Source organism: Erinaceus europaeus, chromosome 2 (genome assembly GCF_950295315.1).
Source record: "Erinaceus europaeus chromosome 2, mEriEur2.1, whole genome shotgun sequence".
NCBI classification, from domain to species: Eukaryota; Metazoa; Chordata; class Mammalia; order Eulipotyphla; family Erinaceidae; genus Erinaceus; species Erinaceus europaeus.
The window spans coordinates 141,018,026-141,043,343 of NC_080163.1; the positions used below are offsets into that span (position 1 = coordinate 141,018,026).

The 25,318-nt window shown below is 43.8% G+C and overlaps 2 protein-coding genes across 4 annotated transcripts in view; both read right to left on the bottom strand.

The window, feature by feature from the left end:
* Positions 1-1,057: 1,057 nt before the first annotated feature.
* Positions 1,058-25,318, bottom strand: part of CES2 (carboxylesterase 2) — a 39,933-nt gene continuing 15,672 nt past the window's right edge. Inside the window, exon 13 of the transcript XR_009548272.1 lies at positions 1,058-1,083. The gene's annotated coding sequence lies outside the window, so the exon portion shown is untranslated. The remainder of the gene's footprint in view (positions 1,084-25,318) is intronic.
* Positions 3,620-24,696, bottom strand: CES3 (carboxylesterase 3). 3 transcript variants are annotated; one of them, XM_060185387.1, is made up of 14 exons: positions 22,054-22,135; positions 16,226-16,250; positions 13,515-13,719; positions 13,274-13,412; positions 12,973-13,106; positions 12,282-12,435; positions 12,076-12,180; positions 11,530-11,631; positions 11,027-11,158; positions 7,137-7,217; positions 5,417-5,564; positions 4,653-4,802; positions 4,442-4,520; positions 3,620-4,337 (listed from the first exon to the last, which is right to left on the bottom strand). In XM_060185387.1, the coding sequence occupies exons 1-14, from the start codon at positions 22,057-22,059 to the stop codon at positions 4,145-4,147; spliced, it is 1,653 nt and encodes a 550-aa protein (XP_060041370.1). In that variant the 5' UTR covers positions 22,060-22,135; the 3' UTR covers positions 3,620-4,144. The 3 variants fall into 3 exon arrangements, with proteins under 3 accessions (XP_060041370.1, XP_007517851.2, XP_060041369.1); XM_007517789.3 differs by lacking the exon at positions 16,226-16,250 and having other exon boundaries at positions 22,054-24,696; XM_060185386.1 differs by lacking the exons at positions 16,226-16,250; positions 22,054-22,135 and having other exon boundaries at positions 13,515-14,189.

Sequence of the window (25,318 nt, forward strand, 5' to 3'; positions counted from 1 at the left end):
TGACCTGACCTCCCACCTATAGGGCATTTTAGAGAGTAGCTGATGGATGTATCATCTCACTAAGCAGGGCTTCTGGGTTCAAGTAGCTGGACTGTGATATAGGAGGATAAAAAGAGGGCTTGGAGAATGGGGCTACACTTACATTCTTTACTACACAGGGCATCAAAGTGAGCAGCAACTGTAGACCCAGGGAAGGTGTGTGTCTGTCAAGCTGGCACCTTCTGGGGCATGAAGCCAGAATACGTAGATGACCAACAATGAGGAAGCCTATAGGCAAGTTGGGAAGACTTTAAGTGTAGCAAAACCAAGACATAGACAGTGGCTACAGAAAGCAGCTCTTGGGCAACAGAAGGGCTCAGTCAGTATGCCCAGACTCGATAACAACTTGGGGGCCTCTCCAACCTAGGAGAATCCCAAACAAAAGAAATCCAGAATTTGTACTCTGAAAGCTGCAAGACATTGTTGTAAGAAATTAAAGTAGATCTAAATAAAGAGAAAATATCCCATGTTCCTGGCTGAAAGGAGTTAATATTATTAAGATGGCTATAGATTCAATGCCACCTCTATAAAAATCTCAGCTGACTTCTTGGTAGAAATTGGTAAGCTGGTGGCCTGGGAGGAGACATAGTAGGTAAAGTGTTAGACTCTCAAGCATGAAGTCCCAGATTTAAACTTTGGTATCGCATCTGCTTCTCCTTCTTTTTCACAAATAAATAAATAAATGCTGAAAAAGAAAAAAAATGATGAATTGATCTAAAATCTCGATGCAATTATATGAAACCTAGAATGGTCAATAAATTGAGCCAGAATGGAATCAGAGGACTCATAGTTCCTTACATCAAAAACCTACTACAAGAAAAAAAAAAAGGTAATTAAGAGAGTGGTGCTGACTGAAGTCAGACACAGAGATCAAAGGAATATAACTGAGAGTCTAATAAACATATATGTCTATTTAAAAAAATTTTTTTATTTATAAAAAGGAAACATTTGGGGAATCGGGTGGTAGTGCAAGCGGGTTGAGCGCACGTGGCCAAAGCACAAGGACCGGTATAAGGATCCCGGTTCGAGCCCCTGGCTCCCCACCTGCAGGGGAGTCACTTCATAGGCGGTGAAGCAGGTCTGCAAGTGTCTATCTTTCTCTCCCCCTCTCTGTCTTCCCCTCCTCGCTCCATTTCTTCCTGTTCTATCCAACAAAAATGACATCATCAACGACAACAACAGAAGCAAGGGCAACAAAAGGGAAAATAAATTTAAAAAATAATAAATTGTTGGAAAAAATAAAAGGAAATATTGACTAAACCATAGGATAAGAGGGGTACAACTCCACACAATTCCCACCACCAGAACTCTGTATCCCACCCCCACCCCCCATAGCTTTTCTGTTCTTAACCCTCTGGGAGTATGAACCTAAGGTCATTGCGGGTTGCAGAAGGTGGAAGGTCTGGCTTCTGTAATTGCTTCCCTGCTGAACATGGGCAGTGATTGATCCATACTCTCAGCTTGCCTCTCTCTTTCCCTAGTGGGGAAGGGCTCTGGGGAAGCAGAGCTCCAGGACACATTAGTGGAGTTGTCTGTCCAGGGAAGGCTGGTTGGCATCATGCTAGCATCTGGAACCTGGTGGTTGAAAAGAGTTAACATGCAAAGCCAAACAAATTGTTGACCAATCATAGACCTAAAGGCTGGAATAGTGCAGATGAAGAGTTGGGGGTTGGTCTCCATTTTGTAGATAGCTAGTAGGCCTATTTTAGTTATATTCCAAAGGACCTGTGGCTATACTAGCTTTTCCTTTTTTTCTTTTTTTGTTTTCCCCTGAGCCTGAAGTCTGATATGCTGGTGGATCTAAGTTGTTGTCTGGTGAGATGATGTTGTGGTTGGAAAAAAGACCAGAAAGCTGGATCAGGGAAGAGAGTAGCTCCCTAATATGGGAAAGGGCTATAAATATTGTTGATTGTAAACCCCATCAATTTGATGTGACCTGGGGCCCATAATCAGCTTAGGAGCCTATGTGACCTCTGCATCCCTGTAGATCTGAGCTTACATTCTGTGGTCATGAATAGGAACGTTCCAAGCTGCCCCAATATCAGGACCCATCTTCCTCAGGTGTAGCATAGAGTATATTGTCCAGCCTCCCTTCAGAGGATGGAACATTCTCTACCATTGGTGATCCAAGTTGAGGGTAAGGTCCTATGGGGACCCACAAAGGGGTCTATTGTGTTGTTCCTACTAGAAATGACTAGTAACAATGTAGAGAGGGATTTATTTGAGGTCTAGGCCCATCATGTCTGTTTGGGAATCTCAGGACTCCCCAATTAGGGCCCCAGCTGATAGGGTGGCCTGATAGTGACTAAAGAGTCATTGTAAAGTATGCCAGTCTCTTGCCCTTATTCAGCCTTTGCAGGCCTTGTTTTGCTAAGGTTAGCTTTGGAGTAAGTGAGAGAACTGGAATAGGAAGTGGGTGAGGAGGGTATCTAAGGCTAATTAGACATTATTTCATTATGAACTTTATACTGACTCACTACAGACTATTGTGTATTTTTGCTTTCAGGTATATATTTTGCCCTGATTTATGGATACATGTGAACATATGCTCTCTATTTTTTAAAAAATATTTATTTTTCGAGCCCCCGGCTCCCCACCTGCAGGGGAGTCGCTTCACAGGCGGTGAAGCAGGTCTGCAGGTGTCTGTCTTTCTCTCCCCCTCTCTCTGTCTCCCCCTCCTCTCTCCATTTCTCTCTGTCCTATCCAACAACGAATTGCGTCAACAAGGGCAATAATAATAACCACAACGAAGCTACAACAAGGGCAACAAAAGGGGGAAAAAAATGGCCTCCAGGAGCGGTGGATTCATGGTGCAGGCACCGAGCCCAGCAATAACCCTGGAGGAGGAAAAAAAAAATTTATTTATTTCCTTTTGGTGCCCTTGTTGTTTTTATTGTTGTAGTTATTATTGATGTAGTTATTGTTGATCTTGTCATTGTTGGGTAGGACAGAGAGAAATGGAGAGAGGAGGGGAAGACAGAGAGGTGGAGAGAAAAATAGACACCTGCAGACCTGCTTCACCACTTTTGAAGTGACTCCCCTGCAGGTGGGGAGCCAGGGGCTTGAATTGGGATCCTTATACCGATCCTTGCGCTTTTCGCCACATGCACTTAATCCGCTGCGCTACCACCCGACTCCCCCATATGCTCTATTTTACGGGACCTGGTCTGTATCTAGGTTTTGGGACTTTGTAAGGAAGTGAATCTCCTGGAATGGAATTAGAGAATCCTATGAAAGGAAAGGTCTCACCCAAGTAATGAGGGTGAAGGGTTGGCATTCCATGCCTGACTTCTGTGGACACAGTCTGAAGTGAAGCATGCTGAGGTGGTACTGGTAGTGTTGATTAGGTTGGAATCAGTGGATGCAATATCATTTGGTATGAATTGAGTGAAACATGCAGGAAAGTGAGCCCCACCCTATAGGTTCCAGGACTGAGGGAAATATAGGCTCTATAGCGGAAGCAGGAGGTTCCTGATGTCTTAGGGTTTAAGAAGACAATAGATAGAATGCTCTGTGGAGAAGGATCCCAATACACTTTAAGAGTGAGCTGAAACTTGCCAACAACATGTGAAATAACCACTTAGAGCAGCAAGAGAAATTTATGCAAAGGCCTTTCAAGTGGGAAACAGCTTGGTGACAATTGAAAAGAGCACAAAGTTCATGTCATGTTGGAGCTGATGCTATATATATATATATTCCCTTTTGTTGCCCTTGTTGTTTTTCATTGTTGTTGTAGTTATTGTTATTGATGTCATTGTTGTTAGATAGGACAGAGAGAAATGGAGAGAGGAGGGGAAGACAGAGAGTTCAAGAGAAAGATAGACACCTGCAGACCTGCTCACCGCCTGTGAAGTGACTCCCTACAGGTGGGGAGCCAGGGGCCTGAACCAGGATCCTTATGCAGGTCCTTGTGCCTTGTGTCACATGCATTTAACCCTCTGTGCTACCGCCCGGCTCCCTGGAGCTGATGTTTAAAGGGACATGACTACTTGTCAGGAGAGTTTGAGTACTCTAAGTCTCTAAGCTGAGAAACACAGAGACTCCATTGCTGTAACTCTGTCACCACTAGGATTGCATCCCCAGACTGGAAGACCCTAGTCTGGACTCAGAGCTCCTCCTGGGCTTTGCTGCCCATCTTCTTATGCTGTTGCTGCATCTTGGCGGGAAATGTCTCTGCCCAGAAGTGCATTCGGGTCTCCCTTGGTTTCTGGCTGACTTGTGGCACTAGGCTGATTTCCAGGTATTCCTCAGACTGACTGAAGTGGGGCCAAAGAGGCAGCCCCTTGCCACTGGGGTCTCTGGGAGGAAGGAAGGAAGGAATGATAGTAAGGTCACTGATGTTCCCCGGTAGCATAGTAGGCAACTCAGGACCAGGGTCAGGTAAATGTGTGTGCTTACTCACCCTGTCCAGGCGAAGTTTGCCCACTGTGCCATCATGGTGAGACTCAGCTGCTTCTCTTCCTCAGTGGCATCTGGAAAAGCTATGGGAAGGCCAGGCTTGCATCAGCTCAGGTGGGCCCTGGAGGCAACCAGAACCAACTGGGCCAGTGTTCCCTCCCCTCCATAGCCTTTGGAGCTTGATAAGCTTGGAGCTCACTTCTCTGTGTCCTCACCCAGCATGGAGCTCTCATCCATGAGGAAGGGCCCTCCAAACATGAAGGCAGTTTCAGCTGCATGGTCAGCTCGCACCCAGGCTGGTTTGATCTTTGAAAAAGAGCTGGGTCTATGCTGGAACTCATAGAAGAAGACAGAGACCCCTGAATCTGTGGGGAGAGGGCTGGGTCAGGGTGAGGTAGCAACAGACTGATCAGGTCCTGCCTTTGCTAGGTAAGGTCACCATGATGCCATACCACACAAAAAGACAGATTACAGTGTCCATGAGCAAGCATCTACTGCCCCCTGCTGGGGGTGAGAGTGCTGCTCTGTGCTTACCACCTGATCAGCCATGTTTTCCTCAAACCATGTACAGAATCCAGTCTATAATTATCACCATTTCACAAATGAGAAAACTTGCCCAAGGCCACAAAGATGGTAACTTAGAGCTGTCCTAGGACTTATTATGCATTTTCTACCAGGCCTGGAGGAAGCAAGATTTTCTCCTGGGAGAAGTATCCAAAGTGCAAGAATCTTCCCCTTAGGTGCAGTGAATCTCCTAGACTCGGTGACAGGTCCTGCTGGGAGACTTTGGACAAGTCACCATGCCACTGAAAGGTGGTTCTCTCCTGAGTACAGTGCCCTGCTGGGCTTCTCCCTTAACTAGGACACTGCATGCCACAGGGGAGACAACCTGGGGGTAGTAGCAGGGCCTGGCCACATCTGAAGCCACTTTCTATGGCAGAAATGGGGAGGAGGTTCAGGGAGACAGAGGTCAACTTACCTTGGAGTTTTTTGGAGAAGTCATAAATGGGGAAGCTGAATACTACGTCGCCCAACAGCTCCTGAAAGGCTTCTTGTCTGTCCTGGCCATATGAACTGTTTCCTAAGTACTCATCCATGACTATCGCCATCATCTCAGGAGACAGTTCCTGGGGCAGGAGGTCAGGCTCAGGTCTATTCAGAAGCCACAGAGCTAAACAGACGCTCCCTAGGAGGCCCTCACCCTCCACCCTGGCCTCCTTCATATCCTAGGGCTCATGTGCCAGAGGCTTATTGCTGCCTCCTAGGATTCTAGATGTGTTTGGGTAGGATCAGGTCAGTCAGAGTTGGGGTCAGTCTGTCTGGTTCTCACTGCTTGGCTGTTTGAATCAGACAGGTGGCTGAATCTTCTGGAGAATCAGCTCCTGCCTGGAAGCCTTATTGGGTCACATGTGTGAAACCCCAAGCTCAGGATCTAGCCTGGAGCAGGTACATAGCTGAAGCTAACCAAGAAATCAATGTGAGGAAATCATAGGGATTCCCACTCCTTCAGAGAGCAGCATACACATGGGAGGCCTCTGAGCAGTTCCTACAAGGAAAGTGAGCCCTGCTTAGGCACCAGCTCCCTGCTGGGCTCTGCAAATGCAGCTTGTAACTTTCCTCTTACAACAGCTCGTGATTGCAGGGTGTATCAGCCTTATTTACTGGGAGAGAAATTGATCTGGAGGGGCAGGGACACAGTGGACAGGGAATGGAATTTGACCCCAGATCTCCCTGCCCCACAACTCAGAGTGTGACCTTAACAACTGAAACTCTGGCATGAGATAGCATTAGTTCCAGCTCAGTCTCTGTCTCTTACTTACTATAAGGCCTTGAATCTCAGTTTTCTTGTTTGTAAAATGAGGGTGTTTAAGAAAGGTCCTACTTCTCAGGCTACCACAAGCATGGGCGGACAGTGGACATGACTGCCAGACCTAGCAGTGAGCACAAACTCACTGAGATTTGAGTTAATAGAGAAACACACATTTAGATGTCAACTATTTGATTTAACTGCATGACTGACTAGAAGACCCTGGGAATTTAGGAACATAAATATTCAATAGGAGTCAATAATTTGCTCTGCTTTATATCTTAACTCATTTAGTCACCAGGTTGCATGATGCAATCGGACTTCCCTGGGCAGACAACCTCACCAATGTGTCCTGGAGCCCAGCCTCCCCAGAACCCTGCCCCACTAGCAAAAGAGAGTGAGAGGCTGGGAGTATGGATTGACTTGCCAATGCCTATGTTCAGCGGGGAAGCAATTACAGAAGCCAGACCTTCCACTTTCTGCACCCCATAATGATCCTGGGTCTATACTCCCAGAGGGATAAAGAATAGGAAAGCTTTCAAGGGAAGGGATAGGATGTGGAGTTCTGGTGGTGGGAATTGTGTGGAACTGTACCTTTTTAAAAAAATATATAAATTTATTTATTTATTCCCTTTTGTTGCCCTTGTTTATCTGTACACTTCTTATCCTATGGTATTGTCAATATTTCCATTTTATAAATGAAAATTAAAATATATATTTACAGTAGGATCTTTTCTGAACACAGTCATGGTGGCCACAACCATCCTGGGAGAAGCCTGTGAATTCTCTTCCTGGTGGGCTTAGGCTCAAGCAGTGGGAGCATGAAGCTTGGTGGTGGGTGGACAGTTGTGGATGTTAGAGGCTAAAAAGATACCCTCTGCCTTTTTCTCACCAGAGACCTGAGGAAAGTCTTCATGAAGGCCATCATGTCCTCCCGGTTCATCTGTTCCATCTTATCCTGGATCTTCCAGCTCTGTGGGGACACCAGTGCCCTCTCAGTGCAGCCTGATCCCAGCCCTGGGCCCTGAGCTCACTTCTGAGCCTATGTAGTCACACTGAGGAGGCTTAGACTCAAAGAGATAAACCTCATACCAGAGGATGGACAGAACATCAAATGAAACCATCCCAGCATTTGACTGACGTTTCCATAGAAGAACATTAAGATCTTGGGCAGAGGTTACAGGAATGTGAGATGTTCTTTTCAAAATCACTACTGAGTATATGTGTTACAGTTTTGTAGGAATAGTTCCTGGGTTCAGATTCCAACTCTGCCACTGATTATGTGCATGACCTGGGGCTAATTACTTGAAATCTCTATTTCTCAGTTTCCTATCTGGTAATTGAGGAACGATATCTGCTTCACAGGATTATTGTGAGGACTGAGTTATAGATCTGAACGTAGAACAAGAACCACTGAAATGTGAAGTATTAAATATAACTGCGTGACTAGAAGACCCTGTGAGATCAGGAATATAAATCCACAACAACTAAATATAAAGGTTATACATAAAAGAAATACATCAATCTTCATTAAGACACAGAAACTGAAGTAGCAAAACATTTAGAATATGATCATTCATAAGATAAACATAGAAAAAAATCAACAATGTTTGTGTAGACTAGTGACAGATAAGAAGATGCTATCAGGACCACAATTCCTTAACAATAGCATTAAAAAGAATGAGGTATTTAGAAATAAAGTAAGTGCAATACTAGCTCATTAAAGCTAAGCAATATAATTGAGGAGCTGGGAGGTGACTCAGTAGTAGAGCACAGGATTTGCATAATTGGGGTCCCAGGTTTGAACCTGACAACACACTGCTACAGTGATGCCCTGGTTCTCTCTTTAATAATACTAATAATTACATATACATATAAAATCAATACATATAACATATAAAATCAACATATATATTTAAAGTAATAAACTGTAATTGAAATAACTTAAAGACCAAGTTTGTGAAAGGACATTCCATATTGATGACAATACTTTTTCTTTTTTGTTTATTTATTTATTGGATAGAGACGGCCATAAATTGAGAGGGAAGCGGGGGATAGAGAGAAAGAGACACAGAGAGACACCTGAAGCACTGCTTCACCACTTGCAAAGCTTTCCCCTTGCAGGTGGGGACTGGGGACTCAAACTTGGGTCCTTGTGCATTGTAACATGTGTGCTCAACCAGGTGCGCCACCACCCAGCCCCGACAATACTTTTTCAAACTAATCTACAGATGGGACATGAACTGTATCAAAATCTCAGAGACTGGGCAGGAGTAGATAGCACAATGGCTATGCAAAGAGACTAACATGTCTGAGGCTCCAAAGTCCCAAATTCAATCCCCTGCACCACCGTAAACCAGAGTGAGGGTGGATTCTTAGCTTCACTGTAGGGGAACTTCAATGGCAGGAATGGTGTTAACATAAAGGTCTATTAACTTATAGTCTTATAAATCACTAATTAATATGAAAGGGGAAAATAAATTGAATGTCTCAAACTTGTTGATGCATAGAATCCAGTTCTGAGTGTATATTCCATCAGTCTAAGCACTCAAGGCTTCAAATTGGTAACCTGATTGAATTTTAACAGTGGGCTTAAATTGTTAGTACATTTCTAATAATGAGTTTTTCTTTTTTTTTATTTCAATTTCCCAACAATTCATTGATTCCCTTTTGTTGCCCTAGTTGCTTTTTTTTTTTTTTTAGTTTTTCTTTTAAATATTAAATTACCTGTAATCTTAGACCAGGGAGACTAGAAGCAACTTGTTGAGTCACTATATAAGATACAGCTATATGTAAATAGCATTAAATGACATAAATCATGTGAGGTCTTGTATGATACAGCAAATCCTAACAGTAGGATTTTCAAAATAAACCAAATTTCCAAATAACTTGGTTATAATAGTAACTATCTATTGTATTCTTAAACCCTAAGATAGCAGAAACCTTCCCCATTCTCTAGAAAACCCAAACTTCTCCCCGTCCTGGAACCTCTTGGGCAGGTCTCATTTCCAGCATGCTTCTCTTGATACATACCATTTGATACTGCGTCTGCTGATCTCAATCTGATCAATGCAACCAGTACCACCTTGACACATTTCACTTTGGATTGTGTCATGGGGATATCATGGGGATATCAACCCTTCAGCTCCAATACTCTGTTGAGACCTTTCCTAGCAGATAGGACCTCTTAATTCCATTCCCAGTGGTGTACCTCTAACAAAGCCATAGAACCCAGATATAGACCAAGGCCAAAGAGACAGAGCACATGTGCACATATATCCATAAGTTAGGGAAAACACATACCTTAGAGCAAAAGTGTACAATAAGTGACTCAATAAGTGCAGCAAGTAAGTAGAAAGACCTCAAAAAGACACCATCAAGTACTTAATCAAATAGTTTCTATTTAGACCTAGATAACCTCACCTACTTCCTACTTCACTTCCCTTAATCACTCCAAGGCTAACTTTGTCAGACAAAGTAAGGACTACAAAGCTGGATAAGGGCAACAGACCAGCAAACTTTAGTGATGACTCTTTTGGTTACTACCAGGCCACCCCATCACCTAGGGCCCTATTCAGGAAATCCTGGGATTCCCACACAAACATGTTGGTCCTAGAACTCTAACATATCCCTCTCTCCACTGTCGCTGGTCATTTCCATCAAGAACAACATAGTGGATCCTCTACAGTGGGCCTCTACAGGACCTTGCCTTCAATGTGGATCGACAATGATAGGGACTGTTTCATTCTCCTAAGGGAGGTTGGGTCAACATACTCTACCTCTCAAGGAAGACAGGTCTTGCAGTGAGTGCAGCCTAGAATGTCCCTAGCTATGACCACAGAATGTAAGCTCAGACCTACAGGTATGCAGAGATTACACAGGCTCCTGTGCTGAATATGGACCCCAGATCAAATGGATGAGGTTTAAAGTTAATATTTACATACTTTTCCCATATTTGGGAGCTACTCTCTTCCCTGACCCAGATTTCTAGTCCCATCTCCAACTCTGACACTATCTCCCCAGACAATATCTCTTCTTTATTTTCATATTTATTTATCTATTTATTTATTTATTACCTCCAGTAAGCAAAAGCACTATGAATCCACTGCTTCTGGTTGCCTTTTTTCCCCTCTTTTTAAAAAAATTTTTTAGATTTATTTATTTATTCCCTTTTGTTGCCCTTGTTGTTTTCTATTGTTGTCATAGTTATTATTGTTGTTGATGTCATTGTTAGATAGGACAGAGAGAAATGGAGAGAGGAGGGGAAGACAGAGAGGGGGAGAGAAAGATAGACACCTGCAGACCTGCTTCACAGCTTGTGAAGTGACTCCTCTGCAGATGGGGAGCCGGGGCTCAAACCGGGATCCTTCTGCCAGTCCTTGCGCTTTGCGCCACATGCACTTAACCTGCTGAGCTACCACCCAATTCCTTCTTTTTCCCCCTTCTTAATTCGATAGGACAGAGAGAAATTTAGAGGGGAGGGGGATATAGTGAATGAGAGAGAAAGACAGACACCTGCAGAGCTGCTGCATCGCTTGTGAGGCATCCAGACTAAAGGTGAGAAGAGGGAGCTCGAACCCAGGTCCTTGCAAGTATGCTTACCCTGACTTTGATCTCTAATATCACTTATACCAGAGTGGTGCTCTGGTTCCTTCTCTCGCCCTCTCATTAATGAGTAAGTAAGTGAAAATCAAAAGAGGAAATTTGGACACAGAGCCATGGTATCTGTACCATGCCAAGAAGAGCAGCCCTCTGAGGGTCATAGGGCTAGAGGACACTCACCCTAGGGATGAGCCAGCCAAACTCATGATTGTTGAAACCCAAGAGGAATGGCACAGACTGTAACTGATGCTCCCTGAGAAGCTCCTGAGGGCTCTTGGGAAAGAAGGCACCATCAACGCAGATTGGTATGAGCTGCAGAAGGAAGCAAGAAGGATATCTACCAGTCAGACTCAAGCCTCACTAGATGGGACCCGAGGGGCCACCTGAAAGCACACTTGAGTGGCTGAGCCTTGAGGGACGCTACAATCAGTGGACCCAAGGGACAGTCAGGAGGCCAGGCAATGTTCTAGGATGGCCTCTCCCCTAGGAGATGGACCTGTTCTAAGTAAGGGTTGGGTGGTCTTCATTCATGCCCCCAGGCATAGTCAGGCCCTCACCCTCTTGTCTAGGAGAGGCTGCCCCCAGTACCACCCCAGACCATGCATTTCTCTCTCTTCCCATAGGGACTGCACAGCACACCCTCTGTGGTCCTGTCTGCTTGCTCCCAGAGAGGTGGGCAATACCTTGGTATTGGTAAGGAGCAGCTCCTGATATGTCTTCTGCCGAAGGCACTGTAGCATCTCAACTGAGGATTCAGAGCTGCAGGCTATGGAGTCAGCAAAGCTCTGGGAGAGACAAAAGTATCTTGCCTCTCTCTTTTCTCTCTACCCATCTTCCAGCTCTTTTAAAGAAGAGGCAGTGACAACAAAGCTGGTGCAGTGACCTCCAGACTGGACAGTGACCTGCCAGTGACCCTCCTTTTGGAAGCCTCCCTGCCTGCCTGCCAGCTCAGTGGTCCCAGGCATGGTGGGTATCCCCATTACATCATGATGTCATTATCTGTGCTCATATGGAAGCAGAGTGGAGTGTTCCTTGAGAACCCTCACTGGGGAAGGGGACAAAGATGGCCAGTTGGAGCCTCCTCCAGGAAGCCTTCCCTGGCTGTTCACCCTAAGGATACACTGTCTTTTCTCTGAATCCCATGGGAGTGTGCTCCCTCCATCCAAGTGAGTCCCTCTCTGGATAGAAGGCTGTGAAAGGGACATGTTGGGCAAGAAAGTGAAAGAAACCTTAGCACTGTTCCATGGCTCAGTGTCCAGAATCTCTGAGAAGGTGATAACTCCGCTCTGTGCTATGACTCGATGGAACAGCCCTGCAGTCATCGGGGACAGGGCCTGGGTGCCATGGAGAGAGCAGAAGCTGTCAGAGATAGAGGAACCAGGAGGTCTGAGCCTCAGCAGCTATGACTACTTGGCCCCTCCAGTGAGTGACTCACCAAGCCAGTGACTAGAGCAGCACCTGCAGATCCTCCAAAGAGAGTGACAGCGTTGATGTTGCCCCCAAACGGTGTGATGTTTTCCTGTACCCAGTGTAGAGCAGCCACTAAGTCTAGGAATGCCCAGTTGCCAGGTGCATGTTGGTCTCCAGTGCTAGGGGCAGGGAGGGGGCAGTGGTTAGTCTGATGCCAGGTCTGGCTCCCCTGACAGATATGCCTCTGCCTTTTCAGACTAGGTTTAAATTGACCACCTCAACTCTAGATTCTGGTTTGCCCCACCCTCTACTTCCCTTGCTCCCAGCCTGGCCTGCAGGAGAGGCAGGAAACTAACCCAGCACATGCAATGCACAGGCTGGTTGGGTAGGCAGCCAGGACTGGCATCAACTGTTGGTAGAATTCATTGCTCTAGTCCCTACCCTCTGCTGGGTGACCTGCTCCAAGCCAGTAACCATGATCTGCTGCAGAGATCAAGTTTACTGAGTAAATGTGCCTCCCTGACGGTGGAGACTTGGGGAGCACTTTTGTCAGCTCTTACTAGCCTAGGAGTGGGACCCTAGATCCCCAGTCACCCACCCCACTCACTGAAACACATCCATTCAGGCTTTATCTCCCCCCTCCCTGAACCCCCTTTCTCCATCATGAGGTGCCTTTCAGTTTGGTTAGTGTCCCCCAAGCCCAGCCCTCAGCTTACCTGAGGAAACCAAAGATGCCCAGACGGTACTGTACTGTGACCACGACCACGTCCCCATAGGCGGCCAGGGCTGACCCATCCTGAGAGGTGGCAGCGCCGACTATCATCCCTCCGCCATGGACCCATACCATGACCTGCAGAGATGCCGTGGCTGAGCACCCTCAGCTCACTGACCCTGGCTATCACCCTCCAGCCTAGGGTATTCTCAGGATCACTGGGGTCATTTGGGAGCAGGGATGGGGTGTGGATAGACAGGACAGGGAATTCTAGATGGGTGGGCAGGGCCCCCTGGGCTGCACACCGGCCTCCCAGCTCCCACAGCAGGTTCCGATGGGCAGTAGATGTTGAGAACCAGGCAGTCCTCAGAAATTGGGAAGACCCGGTGCTTTCCATCCACTGTGAATCTCCCGTTGTCCATTCTCTCTAAATCCTGTGGACACCTGTGACCAAGGATTAATGATGTTGAGTGTGTCTGCCCCTCCAGCATGTGCAGCTGACCCCATAATCCAGCCTCCTGCCCTCTTCCTCCCAGGACTACTCACATGGGAGGGTCTGTGCTGGCATTCCGCACACCCTGCCAGGCCTGTGCTGGACGTAGAGCTGAGAACCGGCCGTGTCCCAGAGGTGGCTGGGCAAAGGGAACTCCCAGGAAGACATTCACCAGGCGTTGGGTTCCCTTCACATGCACCTGGCGACCCCTCAAGCGGCCCAGGAGCGTGTCCACTTCAGGCTGCGTGACTTTGGGCCCTGAGGGTAGGACACAAGCCATAGGTGATGTCAGCCTCCACCAGGGCATGGGAGGCAGTGAATCCACTAATCATTAGCTCTCTGAGCCCCTACTCTGTCTTTCCTTGTCCACACAGCACCTGACTGATCTTCCCAGCAAGCTTGAGAGATGGACCTTGTGATGAGTAAATAAAAACTGTACTGTGCATAAAGCAGGCTTGCTAGATAGGTGGGAACACAAAAGAGACACATTTTAGTATAGAAAAGAAAATTTTTATTAAAAACCAACATTAAAAGTCATATGTCTGGTCATTATGGAATCTTACCTCCTCTACCTGCCTTCTTCAACATTAAGATAGGAAAATCTAGGTTAAGGTTTATGATGTAAACATCTAGCTTTTTAAGTCTTCTCTAGACAGTTTCTTTATAAAGAAAACTACAGTGCAAAATCCTCAGAACCAACAGAACCTAGTATCCCTAGCCTCCAGTACATTTTTACACATGGGCAACATGTCTGTATTAATGTCAGTAGCTGAAAGGGAAAAAGTCAAAGAATTAAACTATCCCTAATATATAAACCCACCTGACAAGTGAGTCATTACTGTTTCTAATTGAGAGAAAGTCAATATACTGTCAAGTCCTCTTTTAATCTATCTTCTTACTAACTTTTGTCTTTACTAAATATATCCTGTGTCTGGAAATTCTTTTCCCAACCTCGTGAGGAAGAACCTAGAACTGATAAAGCTACCATATTCACAGAATACTGTTCATATGTTTATTTAAAAAATTGAAATTGTTTGGGACTTCCAGGAAAGAGCTATGCTGACATAGACTAGGGAAGTTGGCTGCTTCCCCAGAAAGCAAACATTACAAAGAAATATTTCATGGAATTTGATTAGAACACAGCTGGCATTTCAGGTTAAGAAAGAAACATCACTGTGTGACAGTTGGTGATTTTGTGTGTACAGTGGCAACAGGAGTGGATGTGAGAAATTCTCAGGTAAAGACTAGTCAGTGCATTGCCGGTGTATGTCTTATCTGTAATTGCTTCAGATACATGCAGCAGATTTGTTTATTTACTTATTTTTATTCCCTTTTGTTGCCCTTGTTGTTTCATTGTTGTAGTTATTATTGTTGTTGTTATTGATGATGTCGTTGTTGGATAGGACAGAGAGAAATGGACAGAGGAGGGGAAGACAAGAGGGGGAAAGAGAAAGACAGACACCTTTGACCTGCTTCACTGCTTGTGAAGCAACTCCCCTGCAGGTGGGGAGCTGGGGACTAGAACTGGGATCCTTACACCGGTCCTTGCGCCTTACGCCACGTGCGCTTAACCCACTGCGCTACTGCTCAACTCTCTGTGCAGCGGATTTAAAGGTATCACATAGAACCACTCAGGAACTCAGTGGAACAAAACAAAATTTGGAATGGTGGTTTAGAGCTGTAGAAGCCACAGGCTCTTCAGTAAACTCAAAGAAGTTATCAGGAGAATCAGGGAACTGAACATTGTACTCTTATGGCAAGTATACAAGGAAGACAATGAAACTCTAAAATGTCCTAATTGCCACAGAGGCTTCAGTGAATAGAGTCAGGTTGCCCTGCAAAGGGAAAAGTGATTCTGATATCTGGTGGTGAGAATTGTATGGAATTGTACAGCTCTTACCCTACAATCTTGTCAATCATTATTAAATCACTAATAAAAAAAGATTCTCTTAAGTGTATTTATTTATGCTACATTTACATATAAATTATACATAGTAATTTTTCATATAATACATTTACATAAATACAGTTCTCTGTCTTTTTAAATATGTCATTTCCTCACGAGTACATTTTAAATCTTTCCTACATCTTTTTTTTTCTGTTTGTTTTTCTCATCCTTCTTAGCATATGCAATAACCTTGAGTTCCTTTAATCTGCTTTTTATTTCTGAAATTATTCTACCCCTTTTGGTATTCAGTGACTGAGTTTTACCAACACTACTTTTTTTTTTTAATTGGGAGGTTAGTGATTATTGGTTGGCACATGGGTTCAATTTCCCATCTTGCCATCATAAGTATCTACAAAACACTTTCACCATCAGCTTAGGTGTTTTTCTACCACCATGTTCTAGGACTTGAAACCCCTCCTCTGCCACCTCTCTCTTTTTACTTCTTCCCAGAGTTCTTTGCTTTGACTCAATACACCCAACCAATCCAAATTTTACTTTGTGTTTCCCCTTTCTGTTCTTGTTTCTTAAGTTTTGCCCATGAATCAGGTAATCCCATACTCATTCTCCTCTTTCTGGTCTATACTATAACTCTCATAGCCACTCATCTGTTGCTGGATACCTAGGTTGCTTCCAAGCTTGGGCTATTACAAATAGTGCTGCTCAATATGTAATAGCCAAAACCTGGAAGCAACACAGATACAGATGGCCAACAAGAACTGACTGAGTAAGTTGTGACACATACACACACACACAAACACACACACACACACACACACACAATGGAATACTACTCAGCTACTAAAAAGGTAAACTCACCTTCTTCACCTCTTCTTGGATGGAGCTTGAATGAATCATGAGATCAGCCAGAAAGAGAAGGAAGAATATGGGATGATCTCATGCATAGACAGAAGTTGAAAAACAATAACAGAAGGGAAAACACAAAGCAGAACTTGGACTGTAGTTGGTGTATTGAACCAAAGTAAAATACTCTGGGGTAGGGGGAATGGTTCAGGTCCTGGAACATGATGGCAGAGATAGTGGGGGTTGAATGGAAATATGGAAAACTGAGAAATGTTACACATATACAAACTATTGTATTTTACTGCTGACTGTAAACCACTAATCCCCAATAAAGAAATTTAAAAAAAATTTTGTGCTGCTATGGAGTAAGGTCGAGTATATTACAGTAGATTTTAACTATTGGATTTTAATAGAAAAAATAAGCCCAAATTAACTTGATTATAATAATAATTAACTCCTGCTACACTAAGCTCTTTCAAAGACTATTAGGAACCCTTCCCATTTTTTTTTTCCCTCCAGGGTTATTTCTGGGCTCGGTGCCTGCACCATGAATCCACCGCTCCTGGAGACCATTTTTTCCCCCTTTTGTTGTAGCCTCGTTGTGGTTATTATTATTGCCATTGTTGATGTTGTTCATTGTTGGATAGGACAGAGAGAAATGGAGAGAGGAGGGGAAGACAGAGAGGGGGAGAGAAAGATAGACACCTGCAGACCTGCTTCACCGCTTGTGAAGCGACTCCCCTGCAGGTGGGGAACCGGGGGCTCGAACCGGGATCCTTATGCCGGTCCTTGCGCTTAACCCACTGTGCCACCGCCCGACCCCCCCTCCCATTCTCTTTAAGATCCTTATTTCTCTTACTTTTGGAACCTCTAAGACTATGCCCATATTTCTTTTTTCTTCTTCTTCTTTAAAATTATTTACTTTTATTTTTTTAATTTTTAATTTATAAAAAGGAAACACTGAGAAAAGCATAGAATAAGAGGGGTACAACTCCACACAATTCCCACCACCAGAACTCTGTATCCCATTCCCTCCCCTGATAGCTTTTCTATTCTTTATCCCTCTGAAAGTATGGACCCAGGGTCATTATGGGGTACAGAAGGTGCAAGGTCTGGCTTCTGTAATTACTTCCCTGCTGACAATGGACGTTGGCAGGTCGATCCATATTCCCAGTTTCTCTATCTCTCTCTTTCCCTAGTGGCGCAGGGCTCTGGGGAAGTGGGTCTCCAGGACACATTGGTGGGGTCGTCTGCCCAGGGAGGTTCGGTTGGCATCTATATTTCTTAATGTTTCTTTTCTCTTATCCCTTACTGTAATACTACCTCTGCTGACCTCAGCTAAATCAGCACTACCAGTGCTGCTATGCCACATCATGCTGCTACTGGCTGACTTAATGATGGCCTTTTTGTTCAATACCAGACCACCCCATCTTCTGGGGTCTATAAAGTAGCAATGGTAGGGACTGTCCCATTTTCTGAAGGGAGACTGGGTCATATTATCCTGATACTAGAAGAAAACTGGCCCTGAAATTAGTGCAACCTAGAATGTTCCCAGATATTATCATGAACTTTGAGCTTAGACTGACAAGGATTCAGAGGTTACACAGGCTCCTGTGCCAAATATGAATATATATATATGTATATGAATATATATATATATACCCTGGGTCAGGTGGTTGGGGTAAACAGTTAATTTTATTCATAGGTTTTCTTCCAGTTTGGGAGCTACTTTCTGCCCTAATACTTTTTTTGTGTGCATTTACTTATCTTTTTTTATTATTTCTTTATTGTGGAATTAATGTTTTACATTTGACAGTAAATACAATAGTTTGTACATGAATAACATTTCTCAGTTTTCCATATAACAATACAACCCCCAGTTGGTCCTATCTAATACAACTTTTTAGCCCTATTCTCAACTCTGACACCATCTTCCCAGAAAATGTTTTTGTTCACCTCCATGTTAGCTATTAAACTCAAGCAAAAAACTACAAAAGGAATGAGCCCCTTGGAACTTACCTAAAATAGCTTCTTTCTACCATAAGATCCCTATTCTCACCTGCTCTATTCCTACTTTATGATTCCTTTTAAAAAATATATCTTTATTTATTGGATAGGGACATGTAGAAATATAGAAGGAAGGGGCTGATAGAGAGGGAGAGAGACAGAGAGACACCCGCAACACTGCTTCACCACTCCCTGGTGGGGACCAGGGGCTTGAACCTAGGTCCTTGCCCATTGTAAAATGTGCGCTCAACTACGTGCACCACCACCCGCCCCCTGGTTACTGTTTACTAAACATTTTCTCCTGTTTTCCATCTTACTGACTTTCATCCACCAAGCTGCAGAAACTATCACTATTCCCTTATGACTTCCCTGAGCATATGACTTCACCAGAAACTCCCCTCTCCAGAGCCCTATCCCACTAGGGAAAGATATAAACAAACTGGGAGTATGAACCAACTTGCCAGTGTCCATGTCCTATGGAGAAACAATTACAGAAACCAGAAATCCTACCTTCTGCATCCCTCCAAAAATTTTGGTTTATACTCCCAGAGGGGGGAAAAATGATAGAAGATCATTAGAGGGCTCTGAACTCCAACTCCATCAGGAGACAGAGAGAGAAGAGGAAGGATATTCAGAAGTAGTAATAAGTGTGGTTGTGACCTGGAAAGAAAGAGAGGGCAGGACCATAGGGAAAAAAGGCAAATATAACCCATATCTGCAACCTTGGGAGAACAACTGTAGCCTCCAATGAAGGGAATGGGATACAGAACTCTAGTGGTGAGAATGGTGAAGAATTATACCATTGTTATCTTATAATTTTGTAAATCAATATTAAGTCACAAAAATTTTTTTTAAATGTGCTGCTATACAAATCTTTGGATCTCTGTGTTTGCTTTTTTAGGATGTATCCACAAGAGAGGAATTGGAAGGTTATAGGGTAGGCTCATTTCTAGCCTTCTGAGAGTTCTCCAGACTGCTCTCCACATGGGTTGGACTAATTTACATTCCCACCAGTAGTGTGAAAAGAGCATCACCTCTAGGTATCTATCTCTCTTCCTTTAGCATACATATTTTTATTTACCACCTTTCTTCCAACATGAAAGTCATTTGGTAATACTGTATATTACCTAAGCCACAGGTAAGACATATGTGGCTTGAGGACTGAAAGGGGTTGAGTGAGCGATTCCCAGGACTACAAATCAGGGCTTAGAGATGACAGGCACCATATTAGATTGGCAGCTGAGACACATCATCACCGTGTTTGAGTTTTAGCAACAAAAAGACTGTTAAAAAGAAAAATGGGGGGCAGGTGGTGGTGCACCTGGTTAGGCGCAGTTACAATGCTCAAGAACCCAGGTTTGAGCCCCCAGTCCCCACCTGCAGGGGGAAAGCTTTGCGAGTGGTGAAGCAGTGTTGCAGGTGTCTCTCCCCCCTCTCTGTCACCCCCTCCCTTCTTGATTTCTGGCTGTCTCTATCCAGTAAATAAATATAATACAAAATTTAAAAAAAACCCTAAAAAGTCAATTTAGAATATACAAATGTGACTTCTTGAGACTCCATTGCTGTTGTCCCACAGAGGCTGGAACAGCAACAGGAAGACCCCATTTTGACATCAAGGTCACAGAACCAGCAGGTGACTCAAGATAAAAAATATCCCCTCCTCCACCAAGATATATAAACAAGGAAATCAACACCTTAGCCACAGCACCTCCCATTGACACAACAATGAAATCCACACTTGTGGTCTGGGAGGCGGCGCAGTGATAAAGCTTTGGACTTTCAAGCATGAGGTCCCGAGTTCGATCCCTGGCAGCACATATGTCAGAGTGATGTATGATTCTTTCTCTCTCCTCCTATCTTTCTCATAAATAAATAAAATCTTAAAAAAAAGAAAGAAATCCAGGAGTCGGGCGGTAGCACAGCGGGTTAAGCACAGGTGGCACAAAGCACAAGGAACGGTGTAAGGATCCCAGTTTGAGCCCCCATCTCCCCACCTGCAAGGTAGTCACTTCACAGGTGGGTGAAGCAGGTCTGCAGGTGTCTATCTTTCCTTCCCCCTCTCTGTCTTCCCCTCCTCTCTCCATTTCTCTCTGTCCTATCCAACAACGAATTGTGTCAACAAGGGCAATAATAATAACCACAACGAAGCTACAACAAGGGCAACAAAAGGGGGAAAAAATGGCCTCCAGGAGCGGTGGATTCATGGTGCAGGCACCGAGCCCAGCAATAACCCTGGAGGAGGAAAAAAAATAATAATTAAAAAAAAAATCACAGAGATAGAGTTCAGAAAACTCATTATGAAATCAATTCAAGAACTAAGCAATCATTTTACCAAAGAATTACACAGTACAGAAAACAAAAACAAAAACAAAACAAACCATTAAACAGTATCGTAGGGCCTAAAAGACACTTTGAATGCAGTTCAGGTTGAGGCAAGAGGCCTCAGAAGTAGGCTTAACCAGGTGGAGGAGAGAATATCCACACTAGGAGATACAACCACCACACTCTGTGAATTTAAAACTCTTGTATAGGAAAGGTTTAAGGAAAATGAAGCACTTCTCAATGAAATAGCAGACTCCATCAGAAAAACAAACATCAGAGTTATTTGGATCTCTGAGGAAGAAGAGAGAGAGAGGTGTAGGGAAAATATTCAAAGAAATTTTAACAGGAAATTTCCCAAACCTAAGCAATGTTCAAAATAAAGAAATCCAAGAATGTGAATGCAGGAAATGAGTCAATAAGAACATAGAGCGGGGATCAGGCTGTAGTGCAGCCAGTTAAGTGCACATTGCGAAAATCAAGGACCAGCATAAGGATCCTGGTTCAAGCTCCCGGCTCCCCACCTGTGTGTGGGGAGGTCACTTCACAAGCCGTGAAGCAGGTCTGCAGGTGTCTATCTTTCTCTCCTCCTCTCTGTCTTCCCCATCTCTCTCCATTTCTCTCTTTCCCATCTGGCAACAACAACATTAATAACAACAACAATAATAACCACAACAATGATAAAAACAACAAGGGCAACAAAAAAGGACAAGAAACAAACAAATAAATAAAATATCTTTTAAAAAAAGAACATAGAGCAACCACGAAACAAAATTCAGAAAGGTTATTAGAAGACAACTTTTATCACTAATCACCTTAAATGAGACTGGCTTAAATTCACCAGTCAAAAGACTGAGAATGACTGAATGGACTAGAAAACAAGACCCTCCCCCCCAAAAAACCAAGACCTATCTATTCTGTGTCTCCAGAAAACACACATCCAAAAAGAAAGACAAACGGAGGCTCTAGGTGACAGGCTGGAACAAGGTATTCCAAGCCAATAGTGCAAACAAAAGGGCAGGAATAGCTGTTCTGATATCAGATATATTATACTTTCAGGTAAAGAAAGTGAAAAGTGATAGACAATTTAACATGACCATTGTCAATATATATATTCCCAAAATTGTGCACCCAAATATATTTTAAAGAACCACTTACTGACCTTAAGGGAGATATCAGCAGCACATTATTAGTTGGAGACCACAACACACCACTCACAGCAAGAGACATTTCATCAGGACAAAAAGACAAGGACATAGAGGCTTTCACAGACATTCACAGGCTTTTCACATATATTCACAGGCGAGATGAACTTAACAGATATATTCAGGAGTGGGAGGTGGCACACCCAGTTAAGCTCACATAACATCAAGCTCAGGGACCTGAGTTCAAGCCCCTGCTCCCCACCTGTAGGGTGTTAACTTCATGAGCAGTGAAGCAGGTCTGCAGGTGTCTTTCTCTCTCTCCCTCTCCCTCTCCAGATACTCCCTCTCTGCTACCCTGCAGGGGTGTCTTACCAGCATCGATAGCAGGGAACACCAGGAGCAGGCAGGCCACCCAGACCAGAATCCTGGACCCAGTTCCTACCACTGTCCTCATGCTCCTCACTCACAACCTACTTGGACAGAATCAGTAGAATGTGGAATAAGGTTTCTGAACTTTGATAAACAAAACCTCAGTGGACCGCCCCACCTGGCTAATTTCCAGTGCTGTGATCTAGTACCCAGGTCAGTACTGGATAAGGGTAAGGGTGGAACTGGAAGAAAGCCTTTCATAGGCCTGGATGGTAACGCTCAGATAAGAAAGGGACATGGACTTTGGAGCTCTGAAGTCAAGTTCTAACTCTGGATAGAGCTTAGTGGCTTTCATGAAACACTTCACACTCACTGCAAGGTACTCATATCACCAATCTTATGCATTCACCTATACTCTTATTCCTCATGAGCCAAGTTGTGGAGTGGGGAAGGTGTGTCTGGTCCTATCTGCAGGAGTGTGTGTGTGTACACATGAACTGTGATGAAGTGTAGAGACATTTGAAATTGGTGCTTTTTTTTTTCTCCAGTGTTATCACTGGGGATTAGTGCCAATACTACAAATCCACTGCTCTTAGAGGCCTTCTCCCCCCATTTTATAAGATAAGACAGAGAAACTGAGGGAGGAGGGGGAGAAAGAAAGGGAGAGAAGAAGATAGACACCTGCAGACCTACTTCACTGCTTGTAAAGCGACCCCCTGCAGGTGGGGACCTAGGGGCAGGGGGTCCTTCAGCTTAGTACTATGTGTGCTTAACCCAGTGTGCCATCGCCTGACCCCCAAAACTGGCTCTTTTCTATGTGTTTTTGAATTAAGGTGAAATTCACCTAATGCACATATTAGCCATAGTGAAAATGTATTTCAATGCACATAAATTTGTGTGGCTACCACATTTCTTGTTACAAAGCTCATTTCCCCAAAGAAAACCCCCATATCTATTAGATATTCTCTCCCCATATCTGACTCCAGCCTTATTTCCTTACCTCTTATTCCCAATCCCGATCCTTTGATCACCTAATAACCACTAATCTGATTCTATGAATTTACCTGTTATGGGGCTATTACATAACAGTTATCATACAGCATGTTGTTTAGAATGAAGTGGTTGTGAATGTTCCTTTCACTAAACATAATATGTTTGATGTACATCCAAGTTATATCATATATCAGTATTTGTTCTCTTTTAATTTTGTGTGTATTTATTTGGTCAGCAGAGTTATTGCTGTAGTTCTATACCTGTCTGCATGACAAAATCTTTATTTTTTAGATAAAGGGTGAGAAAGAGGGATAGAGTGCTACAAAGACTCCACAGCACTGCTCCCACATTGTTCAAGAAGCTTTCCCTGTGCAGGTATTCCCAAGTGATGGCTAACTGGGGGCTCAAACCCAAGTCTTCACACACACTAAAGTATGCTCTCTACTGGGTAAGCTATCTCCCATCCCCTCTTTTTTTCCTGTCTTTGATCACTTAATAACCACTAATCTTGATATTTGATTATGGACACCCGGAACTTACATAATGCTATAATGCAATGGTGCTTCCTTAAAAAATAACAGTAAATAAATATTCTTAAAAGAAAAACAAAACATATCGTTCTATGTTGATATCACAATTTGTTCATTTATTCAAGACTTCCATGCATATATCAGTTATTTTTACCTTTCAGTTATTGTGAACAATCCTGTAGTAAACATGTATATAAGTTTCTGTGTAGGTGTCCCCCCCTTTTTAGATTTACTTATTTATTTTAGGAAAGAGAGTAGAGCTCTGCACCCCATAATGATCCTGGGTCCATACTCACAGAGGGATAAAGAATAGGAAAGCTATCAAGAGAGGGTATTGGATAGAGAGTTCTGGTGGTGGAAATTGTGTGGAATTGTACCCCTCTTATCCTATGGTCTTGTTAGTATTTCCATTTTATAAATAAAAATTTTTTTAAAAGAAAGAGAGCATACCACTGCTCTGGGATAAGTGGATGGAATGCAAGGCCTCACACATACAAGTCTTTTGCTATACCACTGAACCACCTCCCATAGTCTGTGTTTTTATTTCTCTTGACTCTACACAGAGAAACAGCATTCTAGAATCACACACAAATACTATGTTTAACATTTTGCAAATCTGACAAGTTCTTTTCTACAGAGATTGGATGATATTCCCACTGAGCCTCAGGCCCAAGCAGTCCTGCCATAGGATCCCAGGCTGAGGACTTGCAGGGTGTGTGGTAGTAGTGATTTCCTCAGTTAGCCTCTCCTGAGGAGCCTCAGGAGACAAGGCAGAGGTAGGACCTCTAGTAGCTCTGAGGTCAACAGTAGTGTTGAGGTCTGCAAGTAGAAATGATAGGGAGAGCCAGGAAGATGCCAGTCAACAATTGAAATCCCCCCTTTAAATCTTGCAAAGAAGTGACTTAAAAGCCAGGTTCCCTGCATCCAAATCATGTCTCTGCCAAGTGCTGGTGCTGTGACCTTATGCAAGCTCATAGCTCTGGACCTAGTTCAACTGTCTACAAAACAGTACTGGTAACAGGATCCACCTCATGGGGTTAAAGTGAGCTTCTGTGTGAGAAAATATAAGACCCAGAGCCAGAGTCAGCAGAAACCTGTTCTCCGGACTTGGGAGATTCAAGACCAAGGGAGGGCAGGTCTCCCCTCTAGGCCTCAGTGTCAGAAACTTAGTCAGCTGAAGGCAAGGAGCAGAGTCGCAAAGCAAATATTTATTGATCTAAACAGTTGAGAGTAGGCCAGGCAGTGGTGCTTTAAGTAGAGCACAGGACTTGCATGCATGAAGCCCTGAACTTTGTCCTCAGAGAGTTGCTCTGATTCTGTCTCTCTTTAATAAATAATCCTTTAAAAAAAAAAAAGGATTGAGCCAGGTGGTGGTGTACCTGGCTGAGTACACACATTATAGTGTGCAAGGACCCCAGTTAAAGGCCCCAGTCTGCAGGAGAAGATTCATAAGCAGTGAAGCAGTACTGCAGTTCTCTCCTCTCTCTCTCTTCCTCTAATTTATCTCTGTCTCTATCCAAGATAAATAAAATAAATTTTAAAAAATAAAGCTTAAAAAAAAAGGACTTCCAGAGCAAAGCTATGGAGATATAGGCCCAAGAAATTGGCTCTCCTCAAAAAAAGAAAACATATCAAAATGAAATATCTCAATTTCATCAGAATACATCAGAAATTTCTGATAAATCTTTTGAAAAATAAAAAGTTGGGAGTAGATTGGGAGATAGTTTATAATATAGAACATGCCT